Here is a 14,814-nt window from a genome sequence, read left to right on the forward strand (position 1 = left end):
AAAAAAGGTATAACAATTATGGATGAAGGACAATTGTGAAAAGCCATTATTTTACCTTAACTTCGTGTTCTTCTTTGTGGGAGACTAAGATCAATGGGCTGACATAACAGGAAGGGAGATGTAGACTCCACTAAAAAGGACTGGGTCACATTATGAGTTGTTTGTTAATATGATCCCAAGTGTTTGAATATACATCTATGGGGGGAGAAGGGAAAGTGACCAAACCATCAAATGTTTAACAGTAGGGGTGGGGGTGGCGGTGGTACTCAGTGGTAGAAGGCTTACCTAGCCATTTGTGCAAGGTGCTGGGTTCATCTCCAGACCACATCTCCCTAATTAACAGTGGACACCAATGGCTGTGTCACTCAGCTTGCCATTATTGTAGCAAAATATGTGAGGTGATTAATGTACATGATGCCTTGTTACTGAAACTTCATTTGCATGACTCTCAGAGTGTCTCAGAGTGGAGACATTTGTTACAGGAACAAAACAAACGTGGTTTCACAGCTACCAATTTATTATTTTTACTACTACTACTACTACTACTACTACTACTACTACTACTACTACTACTACTACTACAACAACTACTACTGCTATTTTTCTTTTACAATGACAGGGAAAGTTTTTAGATGACAACTGGGTTTAAGCCCTTCTTCTGGTCTGTTGTTGCTAGTGAATCAGGCTGCAAATCTAAGGAATGAACACTCTCAGTGGTCCATTTTCATAAATCCAGGACCAAAGGTTCTCACAAACCTCAAATTCAGAAGCAAGAACAGCTTCATCTTCAAACTACCTTCAAAACAAAGGTAGTTTCTTGTTCTTTGTATCTCACCAACCATTGGGAGCCATGCATGTTATGTCAGAAAATAAAACCAGCAACAAGACAAAAACAGAACCTGTTTAGAAAAAGGCAAGTCCCACATCTCTAACTTGCATTTGCAGGCATTTCTGAAAGGGACGACGACAAGTGGGTATTGGAAAGTTATGCTCGGCAGGAGACTTACAGAAGAATGTTGGGGACAGCAGGAGTGAGGACTTGGATGGGAAGCTAAGCTGTGATAAATTGTACCTTCTGCTTCCCCTGGTGACCTTCTACTCTGGGACTGAAGCTGGAGCTCCTGTGGGGAACCATTTCCCAGAATCAAAGAGAACTGCTCAACCTCTCCCTGCACCTCACCCTGGCTCTCTGTATTGACAGTAGCTGGTAGAAAAGCCACGTACAGAGCATTACATACATGATAAAAAAAAATGGCAAATTGGTCATTCCCAGAATTCTCTGGCAGCAGGAAGGCAATCAAAGTGAAATAGTAAGTGCCATGAGTGCTTAAGATGTTGTCTGTGAACAAAAATGGAGTGAAGTCAGAGTGCTGGGCCTACGATTCATGGAAGGACACTGTTAGAGCTAGCACGAGTGCTGGGAGCTCAGCTCCATGAGGGTAGTGATCAAGGGCTCTTGCCCCTGCCACTCTCTCTAGTATCTGGTGCCTTATGAGTTACTCAATAGGTTCGCAAAAATCAAGCTTTCTGCCAGTGCCTGTTGAACAAGCCAACTGAGGCTGCGGCTTAGAGATGCTTCTGGTAAACCATAAGCTTCCTGACGACCACTTCTACAACCCAAATGCAGGGCATCTGTTAGCGCTGTCATGCTGTGGTCTTTGAAGAGAGACATGTCAGAGAGAAAGCCTAAGAGAGCAAGAGAGAGCTGAGAGAATTCTTTGTTCTGCTTCGGCCCACCTCTCTAGCTTATGAAAAAGGAGAATATTGATCTTACGACTTAGAAAGAACCTGCCCAGAAGGTTTTCTCTTTGAAATTTGTGTCTGTACCCATCTATATGTATGCTGATGTCCATATGTGTGCTGGCGCATGTGAAGGCCAGAGGTAAACTTTAGGCTCCTTTACGTTGTTTCTACCTTGCTTTTTGAGACAGTCTCTCTCTCTCTGTGGTCTGGAGCTCACTGAATAGGCTGGCTGGCTAGCAAACTCAGGGTTTCTCCTGTCTCTGTTTTTACAAAGCTGGGATTAGAGACACATGCCACTAGACTTTGCTCTCTTTGTATGGGTCCTGGGGTTTGAACTCAAGTCTTCAAGCTTTCAAGGCAAGCAAACACATTAGCAATGGAGGCATCTCTTCATTTCAAAAGGGAAATTTGTAAAGAGAGATCATGGTGGAACTCTTTTGTGACACCTTTGGTCTCATACACGGGACAATCCAACCTAAGGATTCTCAATGGAAGAGACTGGGCATGTGATATACCTTAAGAATGGGCAGTTTAATCAGGATGCAAAGCCAGCGTTGGTACTCATTCAGAAGGTATAGGTAAAGAAGTAGTTTTGCAAGGTTTTGTTTTTTGTTTTTGTTTGTTCTTTTGTTTGTTTTTTGTTTTTGGATTGTAATGGGATTATACTGAATAGAAGGCCAGATAATAAGAGCAAAATTTGGATAAAGGGAGAAGTATATGACCATATATATATACATATTAAAAAGGACCAACACCATTTATTTGAATGTTTATTTATTTTTTTTTGTCAAAGAAATCCATGCAGAGAAAGAGAAAAGAGGGAAACATGACAACCATGTTCCAACAGTCAAATGTAAGAAAATAATTTGGCACAACTCGAAGGTTTTTTTTTTCTTTGCAAAAAGACAATCTATCCTACCACTAAAATTTACCATCCTCATAAAGATACCATTTGATTTTCGAAAACATAACACGTGGTTAGTCTCCTACTTAATGGTGGTGGGAGGAGGCATAAAAGGTAAAAAAAAAAAAAAAAAAAAGGAAAAAAAAAAAAGAAGGTGGCTCCCTTTCTGTAGGGACCACAGGTGCTGCAGGGCAGCACAGGCACTGGACACTGGCAAGTCAGTGCACCAGGAAAAAAAAGCATGCCACATAGATGGCCACACTGATGAGGATCTTCAGTGGGGACGGCATGTTCCCCATGCTGTGAGAGGTGGTAATCTCGTTGTCCTTCTGGTTTCCATGCTGCTTGTTCCCCGGAGCATCGTCCACATCCAGATCATATGCCAGTTCTGTCAAAAGAGAAAGAGGATTTGAGTTGCAGGACTTTTCTCCCACATCAGGTCTATACCATCCACAGCTTCTGGCCTGTCTGGACTGGTGAGGAACTCCCAGTTCGACTTTCCTTTTGTTTGGAAAGCCAGGATTCCCAGAGGTGGGAAGGAGAGGGTGTGTTTGGAACACATGGACTGGAAGGAGATGACCAGAAGCGCTCTTTTGTAGAGCACAGCAACCGGGAGTGAGTCAGTCAGCACTTCCCTCTTTGCTCCGCCAACACAACAGGATGTTTGTTGGCCCCTTGCAACATCTCCCCAGGCAAATATGTACCCTTGAATTGAAGGTCAGTTTCATTAGAGCTTACATCAAAATGTGCTATTTGGTGAACTAATCTGTCCTTGTGTGTTAGGGAAGGGAAGGAGGGTGACTGGTGAGTAGGAATTGTACTTTTCCTTAACCCCTTACAGTGGACTGGATATTCTTATCCCAGGGACTTTGTTGAGTTCATGTTGAAGGACAGGGTAATTTGCTGTTGAAAGCTGTTTTATTTTTCCCCAAGTACTTCCTCTTTTATATAGTTTCCTCCCCCACAAAAAAAATCAATAAAACCACACCAAAAAGTCATATCTACCAAAGAAAGCTGGTCCAGCCTGTGATACAGCACTGTCACCTACAAAGTTCCCATTTGAGAATTAATGAAGCAAGCTATTCTCTTCCTCCAGAAAAAGCTACCCCAAACTCTCCTAATGTTTTAAGTAAGTTTACGAATTTGTGTTGGGGTACATTTCTAGCTATATTGGGGGTGCATGAGGCTTCTGGTTGGACACGCCTGAAAACATGGGATAGAATCTGATGCCAAGTGAAGGAAGGCTAAGAGAGGCTCATGGGTAAAAGTCTTGCATTCTTTGCCTGTTATGTATGAAATGTGTATATGATTCTGAAACAAAAAACAAACAAAAACTCCACAACCCCCCCCCCAAAAAACCCCTAAAATGTCTGTGATTTGGTCTGAAACAAAAGTCCCCTAGAAAGCAAATCTAAGCAGATTGAGGTTTCTATGTGAAATTCAAGATCACCAGTCCAGGGGTCAGATTCTTGCAAATTTGCATTTTCAGATCCAATCCACCCACTCCACCCCCTCCCCCCTTACATGACTCCATGGCTACAGTTTCTATTTCAATATCTTGTGAAGGTGATGTGAGCAACTTAACAACCAACCAACTGCCCTATTGCCGGGGGCTAGGAGGAAATGGCTGGGATTCTACCCAATGAAGGCAAGGAGAGGAAGGAAGAGCTCTTATTACAGGTCATGAAAATACTCAGTAAGTCCCAGGAAGCAAGTGTGGGGACTCAACTGGTCCAGAAGACACGCAGAGCAGGGTCCAAGACCAGGCAGCTCTGAGGCTGGCATGGGTTAGTACAGGAAGCAAAGTGAAGGAGATCAAAGTCAGGGGGTCTGATTTCATAGGCTGTGACCCCACCTTCCAAAAAGGATATTGCATTCTATAATGCTACCAGGGATGATGAGAGAACCAATTTTAATATGCCTCACCTGAAGAAACAAGACGTTTAATCACAAGGTTTACTTAATTTGCATACACTTGCTCACCAGTGTAGATCAAGTTTTTTTTCTGTGTTTTGGCTTACTAATTATATTTCTCAATGGGTAACAGTTCCATATTATCTGCCTTTTAGTGTGATGGGTACGGATATTTTTCCTATTAATTGGAATAATATATATTATATTAGACCATTTGCTTATATTAACCAAAACCAAGTATTTTTTGATCTTGCAATGTATTATAATTCTCTATCTCTGTGTCCCAAAGAGATGATGATGCAGATTTTAATATGTATAAATTTGATTCTATTTTACTCATCTAAAATTGGAGCAAGTTTCTTTTGCCCAAGTGCTGATAGTAATTCAAATCTTGTTTTGCAGGGAACTCTGTTACTTAGGAAAAGTAATTTAGCAGGCTGTAATGCAGATCCCCCTCAGTACAGACAGACAAACAAAATAAAAGGGGAAAAAGAACAAAGAGCAACACTCAACTTGGAGATCAGACCTCTTTCTCTGAAAGGTGAACTATGTGCGGCGCACAAGAAGGCTGGGGTCAGCTGTCAGTCGGCAAGGATAGCACAGGCTTAGGTCGTGATCAGATTTCACTAAAGCAGAGAGCACATATGGCTGATCTGTTGAAAGCCAAGCCTTGGGTCCCACGGCAGCTTCTCCACTTAAGCAAAGAGGGGGTATTTTTAGGGTTGACCTGAATGAGAAGGCTCTCCGCATTGCTTTCACATTCCTTTTCTGGATGATACTCTTACCCAACATCAAGATGAAACAATATCTATTAATGTTTCCACTTTGCTCCTGCTCTGTTAGCTCTGCTCTTCAAATAATCCGCCAACACTGAACAGTTTTGAGGACTGGAGCAGCTACAGCAGGTGTAACATTCTGTTCAACCCAGGAGTTTCTAAAGCTGTACTTTACATTTATTTGTCTATCTATCTATCTATCTATCTATCTATCTATCTATCTATCTATCTATCTATCTAATGTGTGTGTGTGCGTGTGTGCACCATGTGAGGGTAGATGTATAGAGGGAAGTCAGAAAGCAACTCTCCAGAGTAGCTTCTTTTATGTGGATTCTGGGGGACTGAACTCAGGCTTGTGCAGCACGTGTGTCCTCAGCCCTCTAAACGTTTTCTTTGGATCTTATGCATGGACATGATAATAGGGACCTCTAAGTAAACCATTGAATGCCCATATATACCAGGCAATGTGCTATTTATCTCATTAATTTTAATGTTTCCCACCACCTTATGAAGTAGGTATTGCAATTCCTATTTTAGGAACAAGGAAGCTCAAGTTCAGGGTAATGCTTTTGGTCTATATTTCCATGGCAACCAATAGCTGTACTATCTGAATCTAGCATCTAACTGTACACCTCTTAGGAAGCCATGTTGCTCCTTTTCTTTATTTTAAAAAGTTTTGATTAGATGTATTCATTTTGTTTTATATTTTAGGTATTAATGTTGTTTATATTTTAGGTATATGTGTGTGTGTGTGCCACATGAATTCTTGGTGCTATGGAGGTTAGAAGAAGTGATTGGATCCCCTGAAACTGGAGTTATGGATGGTTATGAAGTGCTATGTGGGTACTTGGAATTGAATCCAAGTCCTCTGAAAGAAATAGAGCTCTTATTGCCAAGTCATCTCTTTAACCCACCCTACAGCTTCTTGAAAAACTCTGGATACCAAATATGTGGCAGGACAAAAGAGTAATAGATTCTCATTAAAAACCAAACCAAACCAAACCAAACCCAAAACCTCAATTGTTGACTATATATCACAAAAGGGAACTTCCAAAGCATGACAAGAGGCATAGCTTCCACAACAAGTTCACCATGTGTTCAATTAAGAAACCTTGTTAAACTCTAAAGGATAGTGCAGGGAGTTCTTGATTTAGGGAGCTGTCATGGAAATTATCAGTTCTGTTTCCCAAGAAATGAGTAATGATGGCTAAGGCCATGAGATCCCAGGCGTACATTTAGGCCACCAAATGGCCTCCAGGAACATCCTTATCTAAATTATGGCTAGAGATTGTGCGAGGCTCTCCTTTCGGCAGGAAGAGATGTCTATCACTCAATCCCTCAGAGCGGTGCCTGAGGTGTAAACTGACAGGAAGCCCAGCAAAGGCACACTCTGTTCTAGGGCCACTGCCACAAGGATTAGAGCTGAAAGAGGTATCTGAGAAGAATAAGAAAGTATTCTGGAAGACAGAGAAAATAGGATCTTGGTCACAGATAAATAAGGACATTCCTGGAGGTAAGAAACAGAATCCAATTTCATTTAACAAACAATGCTATCTTATGTATGGTGTCCCCAGGAGTAAGCAAAAGACAGAAGGAAGATTTAACTAGTCCTTCAAGGAATCCCATACTTCGGCAAGAGCACCACACCCATAGATAAACCAGATAGACATTCTTTAGATCACAGAGAGGGTTCATAGGAAGACAGTAGCAAATTACCAAGAGGATCGATAACAAACCTAAAGGGAAGTAGCTAGGATGATTTCTTTAGCCAACTTGGCTATCTCCATTAGGAGATGTGTGATGACCCACAGCAGGGCTCAAGAACTGAGGTTGGAGGCTGTGGATTTTCAGTAAGACCACGTGACTTAGGAATGCAACAACAATTGTGAATGCAGCAGGAAGGGCCGTCCCACAGTTTCTAAGGCAGAACCTGTATAATCTGATCTCGGTGCTTAGAAAGATCCCAGTTATCAGTGTGAAGTGCAGCCCTAAGCCAGAATGACTCAGATATCTTGTCCTGATGAAACAAGAAGCCTGTGGGAACAGGAGCTGGGGATCAGTGAGTAGCACATATTTAAAAAAAAAAAAAAAAAAAAAGTCTACGAAAAACGAAACCTACACCAAGGGAAACAACTAGGTTTTACGATAAACCAAACATATTCTGAGAAACACCACAAACTATTTTATTTAAAATCACTCATATTTTTGAGTGATTTTTTTCAGCCTATATTTTCATCATGTTAAGTGTATGTTTTGAAAGGATCATAAATTGCTTTTCTCTTGGAGTGGTTCTTCTGTGAGAACCTTTTGGGCCAGCAAGGAGATTTTTTTCCCCCAGCTTCATCTAAAAATCTGTTTCTATTTGTAATCAGTTTAATGATGCCCAGGGGGTAGACCCAACTATCTGTACTAATTACACACTCAGCCAGGACTCTTATTTTGCCTCACTGGCCTTTGTGTTGTAGATTAGATGATCCATTTAAAATAACAGTCAGTCATTAGGGGCTGCCAGTTGTTTGTGTTGGAAAGCTTTTCTGCACTGGGCAAAGCTCTGAAAGGAGAGTCCTCTATTCCTGGTTATTGAAAATCTCCTCCTGGAATCCCCAAGGAGTCTTTACTATCCCCTGGGGTCTGGAACTCTAGATTCCAGGCCTTCCCACTTCACCTCTGACAAGGCATTTCCTACTTAAAGCTTCAGTTGCCCTATATGTCAAATCACGGTGCTGAACTGGTGACCCGTACATTTCCTTCCAGTTTTATTTTTCTGGTTTCGAGGCCCTTGGGACCTGGAAAAGGAGTATAGTCTGTTGCAGGCTGGAATCATTCCTTTACTCTTAAGAGCCAAGGCGGCCTCTTCCAACAGAGCTTCCCCATAGCAGGGTCAATCAGTTAGTTCACCGTGGATATTTCTCTAGCAATCATCAGCTACGGAAGCTCTGGCCTCTTGAGTGTCCTAGTCTTGGATGAGAGACCCTGGCAATAAACAAATCCATGATGCACTGTTCTGGGTTTGTTTTTAACCCATGGTATAACACCCCCCCCCCACTAAAGCCACTGCCCACAAAGCTTTGGGGGAAAAGTTGCTGGGTTTGAGGGAGAGCCCCTCAAGCTTGCACAGGCAGTGGAGAAGAAGGATTTGGTGGCCAAGGAGATCAGTCTTGGGATTCTTTCAACGCCTCTGAGGGCTTGAGCATATAACAATGAGGAAATGCTCAACCTCTGAGGGAATGGGCATCAAGAAGTTGCTATGGGAACATCACACTGACGGTACAGGGCAGCTCTGGTTGCCCTCAAAATAGAGGGGGAGGGAGTAGAGCTGGAAAGATGTATCAGTGGTAAAGAGCACTAGTTGTTCTTCTAAAAGACCTGGTTCAATTCCCAGCACCCACATGGCAGCTCACAACTGTCTGTAACTCCAGTTCCAGGGGATCTAATACTCTCACACCAATGCACATAAAATAAAATAAATTCTTTTTTAGAAATGGAAGGGGAGGAGGCTAGGGATGAGGCTCAGTTGTGAAAATGCTAGTTTCAAGCACACAGTCTCTAGCCCTGTGTAAACTGGGTGTGGTGGCCGAGGCCTGGAATCTCAGCACTTGGGAGGTGGAAGCAGGAAGATCAGAAGTTCAAGGTTGTCTTTGGCTGAAGACCCTGTCTTAAAGATAAAAATGGCAGGAAAGAGGATGCTACTGCTAAGCCAAGCATGGGGGTTTCTTCCTTGCCAAGCCTGTTCCAGCAGATGGCTTCAATCTGGCCCTAATATAGCAACAGAACAACACTGCCATCCATCCCTGTGTTTTCCATTTGCTGTGTACAGTTAAGACATGAGTATGCGAAACCTCAGGACATTGCCTGGCATACCCCAGAGGATAAAACTGGGGGCAATCTCCAAGGAAACGGCACTCATTGCAACACTGCTCACTTTGCTGCCCATTCACATGGGCATCCTGGGGCTCTGCCATTGGTTTCTGATTCCCAAACAGATCTTGGTTTCCTTGTCTTCTGAACCACAACAAAAGCCCCCTTCCTGCCACAGTAACTCCACCTCCTTTATGAACTTTCAGGAGTGAAATGGTACTTGGGACTTGAAAGCAGAAGCAAGTGGCTCTGCAAATGAAGCCAGGCTCTCTGGAGGTCTGCATTTTCTTCTTCAGATGTGGGTAAACAGGCATACTTCAGGCCTTTGGCTTTTAATTCTTCAAATGGGATCCCGTTAAGAACAGGCACATTTCACAGTGTATCTTATTGACTACACTATGAGCTGTCTATAATAAGTGAGCTGTCTAGTTTGCCTACTTGATAACTGACTATAAAACCTGGCAGTGATCTCATGGCCTCTCCTGGAACAGGGTTAGGCAGTTAAGTCTCTACTTCACGTTCTATTGCTAACTCCAGCCTGCAAGCATCCTCAGCTACAACAGTGGGGTGTTGAGAGAATACAGTAGATTGTCCCCATTCAGGGAGGCATGGTCTCTCTCATCATAGGCCTATTTTTCAAGCTGGGGTACAATATCTTCAGGTTACACTGCACTGGGCTATGGGCATACTTCCCAGGGATGTAGTAGAATAAAAGTACACTGCTTTATAGTAAAACATTCAAGGCTGGGGCTGGAGAGATGACTCAGTCATTCGGAACACATTTTGTTCTTGCAGAGGACCTGGGTTTGGTTCTCAGTACATAAATGGCAGCTAACAACACACTCTAACTCTGATTCCAGGATGACTCTGATATACTCTTGAGGCTTCTTTGGGCTTTTGTATGTACATTATAAACCTATATATATATATGTGCTCGCATGCATGCATACACCACACACACACACAAATACATGAATGAACTTAAAAAAATACCTTTTAAAGAACAGGTAAGATTATATGATGGAGTAAGGGTATCCTGAAAACTTCATCAAATTAGGTTCCATATCCTCACAGGCAGAGGTTTGATGGTGCTCTTTGAAGCGCATACGGTGGAAAGGTCTTAAAGACACTGTTAGGTGACCCAAGTCACCTGCTATTATACAACATTCTGACTCAAATTCCAAAGGTGTCTCAATACATTCTCTTCTATGGTGACTCCCTTGTCAGGAGAGCACACCGGTGGCTCTCAACTATGGCTCAGGCTGTTTAGGTTTCTAATATAAAAGTGTTGCCAGGAATTTGAAACACCAACTGTGCTTTATTATTGTTTGGCAATTAAGAAATCACTTTATCTTTTAGAAAACAGCAAGTGGTTTTGTTACATAACCTATTATAACATGGACCATTATTGTGCTTATTTGCATGTGTTATGAATCAAGTCATATCCCCAAAAGGAGACTAGCTCGATACTGGATACCTGGAGAGTGAGAGCAGGGGCTGGCTATCCCTCAGCAGTCTCCGAAGCCCTGTCACTACCTTCCTTCTTCAGGAGTGGTATTACTACACTCTTCTCAGTGGCTGTCCCTTCCCCAAGAGTGCCTAAAGCCCCGGAAGAATCAGATCATCAAAACATTTCCTTCTACAGGAGAACTTACTTTATCCTCAGGAAGTGACAGGACCAAGAGACAGGTGAAGAAGAGAGGCCTTTTTACAGTTATTCTTCCTATTACTGTTATCATTAATTACTATGACTTTCTCAGAAGAAAACGTTTGCAACAATTCTTTTAGCTCTTTTTATTTTATTTTTTTTATTTTGTGTGTGTGTGTGCCTGCCTGCTTGTCTCTCTATGCATCCTTAACTATAATTTGAGTTCAAGGAGATGGCTATGTGAGGCCCTATGTACAACCAAATAATAAGTGATCGTATACTAGAAAGCAAGAGGTAATGGCATTTGGAATACAGACTCCCTAATCCCCAGTGCAAGGGTGTTGCTAGTCTAGTATCTTACCATGTGGAGGGCTGTAAATGAGCCCAACTCCAAGGCACACACACTACATGGCCCCTTTCCAGTGTCTTGAAACTCAGGCCAAGTTGTGCACAACAATAAAAATGACAGGCTCTTCACTATCACCATGAAATGCATGTAAGGCTCCTCAACAGGGAAAAGGGAAGAGGATGTTTAAAGGGGAGGGACTTACAGATTTTAATTGGAAGCTAATGTTTAATGAGCAAGTTTATGCAATCTCAAGAATCTTACACTTGCTGTCTTTTGAAACTTACACAAATGATGCGAAGCTTAAGTTATATTTTGAAAAAAAAACAATAAATACAAGGAGTCTCTCCTCATAAATTTAAAAATTAATGGTTTAGATCCACGAAGCTCTGATTGTAACATCAATTGTGGGCATGACACAGTCACAGAGGCATGCGTCTCTGGGTTTGAAGAATGTAGAAAACACAAACTGTCACTTATTGCAGCCAAATCCAATGACTACTGAGGGCTCATGGGAATAAGGAAGTGCTCATGTACTTCCTCAGAGTCAACTATATTAGGAGTCCATCAAATACATGAGGGTTTTGTTTTGGTGGGAAAACTCTGGTCAGCTTCCATTTTTTTCCTTGTTGAGTACTGGAGGATCTGTGGGGTAGGGTTGGGGAGGGAGTACCCAAGGATCAATATGCTTCCAGTGTCCTGGCCATGCCCAATAGTAAGAAAACAGCCTTGCACTCCAGCCGGAGGTTGGGAGGGGGGCGGCACAAAAGAATGTCTCTAAAAGCCCTCAGAGCTGGTGTGGGAGCATCAGGCTGGAAATCAACAGCAGGCAGGTGTCCTCATAAAGGACAGCTGAAACCCTTCTCTAAGTTGTTCCATCTGAGTGTTGTTCATTAAATGCTCAGCAACTGTAACATCCCTCCCTTATCATCCACAGGATGTGGGGAACCAAGTCTATCTTTTCTCTTGCTTTACTTGAATGCACACACTGGCGTCTTGGCTCCATCCCCTTCCTATTCTGCCTGTGGATCTGGACTGTCAGACAGTGCTCACTCCCTCTCACACAGGCACCTCTCCCCTGTAAGTCTGGTTGCTGGCTGCTTCTCCTCTGCTTCAGCCAACATTCTTGATGAAGTCCTTAATGGCGCAGTAGTGTAAGATACCTGTTCTTCTCCAATGACCCTCCCCTTTTTTCCTTTTTGGTCCAGGAAGGAATGTTATATTTTGTGACAGCTAGAAATAAGACAGCGTTCTATTCCTAAAAACACACGTGGGAGCACATTTCTCCCTGCCTCACAATACTTTGATGCATATGGGAAAGAGTCCTAAGTCCTTAGCAGTTTCTCTGGCTCATGTTTCTTTGCTTTGTAACTGGAAAACTGCCTATATATTTTTTCAAGGCACTATATACTGTAGTCCATAGCAATGTTGAAAATGCCAAGGACTTGAAGTCTTTTCAAGCTGTTTCCTTAGATTAGGCTGATGTCTGTCTGTTCTCCCTCCTCTTTCTCCCCAGCTCTTGGGAGCTCCATCTTTTCTTTTCTCCCCGCCCCATTCCACCTCTTCTACCAACAATTACATCTTCCAAGCTTTAACATACACATAACATATCTTCTAGGAAGTCTACTCTTCTCGCTTTGGCCCAAATGAGTAGCTTCTCTGTAGTAAGAACTGAATTGGACTTCTATTATAGCACAAATTTCCATTTGTGTCATAGTAAAGTTAGTCATTTCCAGGGTCTCCTGCTCAACTAGGTTGACTTTGGTGAAGTAAGAAATGATTTTTATTGTGCTCATAGCCCCAACACAAGATTTGATTATTAGAGAACTTAAACACACGCTTGTTGCCTGGATGAACAAATGCTCAAATGGATACCCATTTCAAGCCTATTGGGAGTATGTAGTCAAGGGGCAATCTCCTTGCACGGAACCCATCTTTCAGGGACTGATGTTTCTGATTTCCTCAAGGGAAAGAGTCACCACTGACACATGCTGAAGATAACACATTCGTAGGGCCAATGGAGGGAAGCTCAGGAAGAAAATGGCAGAATTCAAAGCATGGCCCTTAGATTCCTAGGCACCGCTAAGCAGGCACTGCTAAGCAGTAGCCAGTTTGTATGAGCCGGTGCATGAGCTTACTGTGTGCTCAGTGTCAACGCAATCCACAAAGATTATTTTTGTATTTGCTTTTGTTGCCTGGAACTTGATGCCATGCTATGCAAGCAGCTGACACATGCCAGCATTGTGTGTGACATGCAGAGCAGGAAACAGCTTTTCTAGTGAGTACGTTCCATTCATGTCTCATTTGCAACCTGGATGACTGTGTTCCCAAACTTTTGGCCTCTGTCCCTGCCTCCAAATCTACTCACCCCTGGGCCAACTTCACCCTTCTCCCTACCATTGATTCCCAAGCGTAGAAGCTGTTGGGACTAAAATCTCAATGCCTGTCTCTGGAACATCAAAGTATAGCCTTGCTAATGAAGTCCTCTGCTTAGAGGTGATCAAACAAAGCAACAGGACTTCAATCCTCTCAGTACCACCTGCCAGCATCCCTTTCTCATTGCAGAGGTCCATGGAATGAGTGAGTGCCAGTGAAATACAATTGCATGCTGGCACAAGAACGAGTACAAAACCTTAACCTGGAAGTTCTATGCTTTCATCCCCCCTTTCCATTTCTCAATTCACTTCTTTTTCTCTTTCCATTTCTCTCTAAACAACTTTCTGTAATCCAATTATTGTTTTCTATGTGCTCCGATCATAGCTTTCTCTATCAAACATCTCTCTGTCTCTCTTTCTCTTGTCTCCATAGGATTCTTTTAACAGATCCTTCGGCAAAGGCCAAGTTGGAATCACTGGATAAATTTTTACTTTAAACAATTTTTGAGACAGAGTCTCACTCTGTAGCTTAGGGCCATCCCTGAACTTGCCTTGATTCACCCGCCTCATTTTCTGGTGCTGGGGCTATAGATGTGAGCTATCATACTCAGGTATGTTTTAGAGAAACAGAAGTTATCTTTTTGGTGGGGGGGTTGAGACAGGGTTTCTCTGTATAGCCCTGGCTGTCCTGGAACTCACTCTGTAGACCAGGCTGGCCTTGAACTCAGAAATCTACCTGCCTCTGCCTCCCAAGTGCTGGGATTAAAGGCGTGCGCCACCACTGCCAGGTTCAGAAGTTATCTTTTGTTGTTTTCCCTCATCTCCCTTGAGTACTGAGGAGTGAACCCAGGACCTGGAGAATGCTATGTTAGAGTTCTACCACTAAGCTACACTCCTGGTTCTAGGATCCGAATAATAAACATGCTTTTTTTTTTTTTTTTTTTGGTCTTCCCCACTGTCTAAGCCAGGTTCTGGTTTGTTTTTTTTCCCCCTTCTAGAAGAGGTTCCACTATTTCCTTCCTTCATCTTCCATCAGCATTTCCACTGTCTTACTGTTTACTCCTCAAACACCATTTGTGCTTCTTACTTTTAACTCTCCATTTTTATTTTAATTTTTCTATGTGTGTGATTGATGTGTCTATGTGTGTGTGTGTGTGTGTGTATGCATGCATCTATGTTCATATGTGGGAATTCAGGCTCATACTTGCTATGATTCATATATGCTAGTGAAACAACAATCTTGGAAGCAG

General features: G+C 42.6%; 1 protein-coding gene across 1 annotated transcript in view; it reads right to left on the reverse strand.

Moving 5' to 3' along the window:
- Positions 1-2,755: 2,755 nt before the first annotated feature.
- Positions 2,756-14,814, reverse strand: part of Gpc3 (glypican 3) — a 338,287-nt gene continuing 326,228 nt past the window's right edge. The window contains exon 8 of the mRNA XM_021153008.2: positions 2,756-3,035. Within this exon, the coding sequence (XP_021008667.1) occupies positions 2,866-3,035 (170 nt within the window). The 3' untranslated portion in view covers positions 2,756-2,865. The remainder of the gene's footprint in view (positions 3,036-14,814) is intronic.

The sequence above is a fragment of the Mus caroli genome, unplaced genomic scaffold, assembly GCF_978045245.1.
Source record: "Mus caroli unplaced genomic scaffold, Mus_caroli_1 scaffold_5, whole genome shotgun sequence".
NCBI lineage: Eukaryota > Metazoa > Chordata > Mammalia > Rodentia > Muridae > Mus > Mus caroli.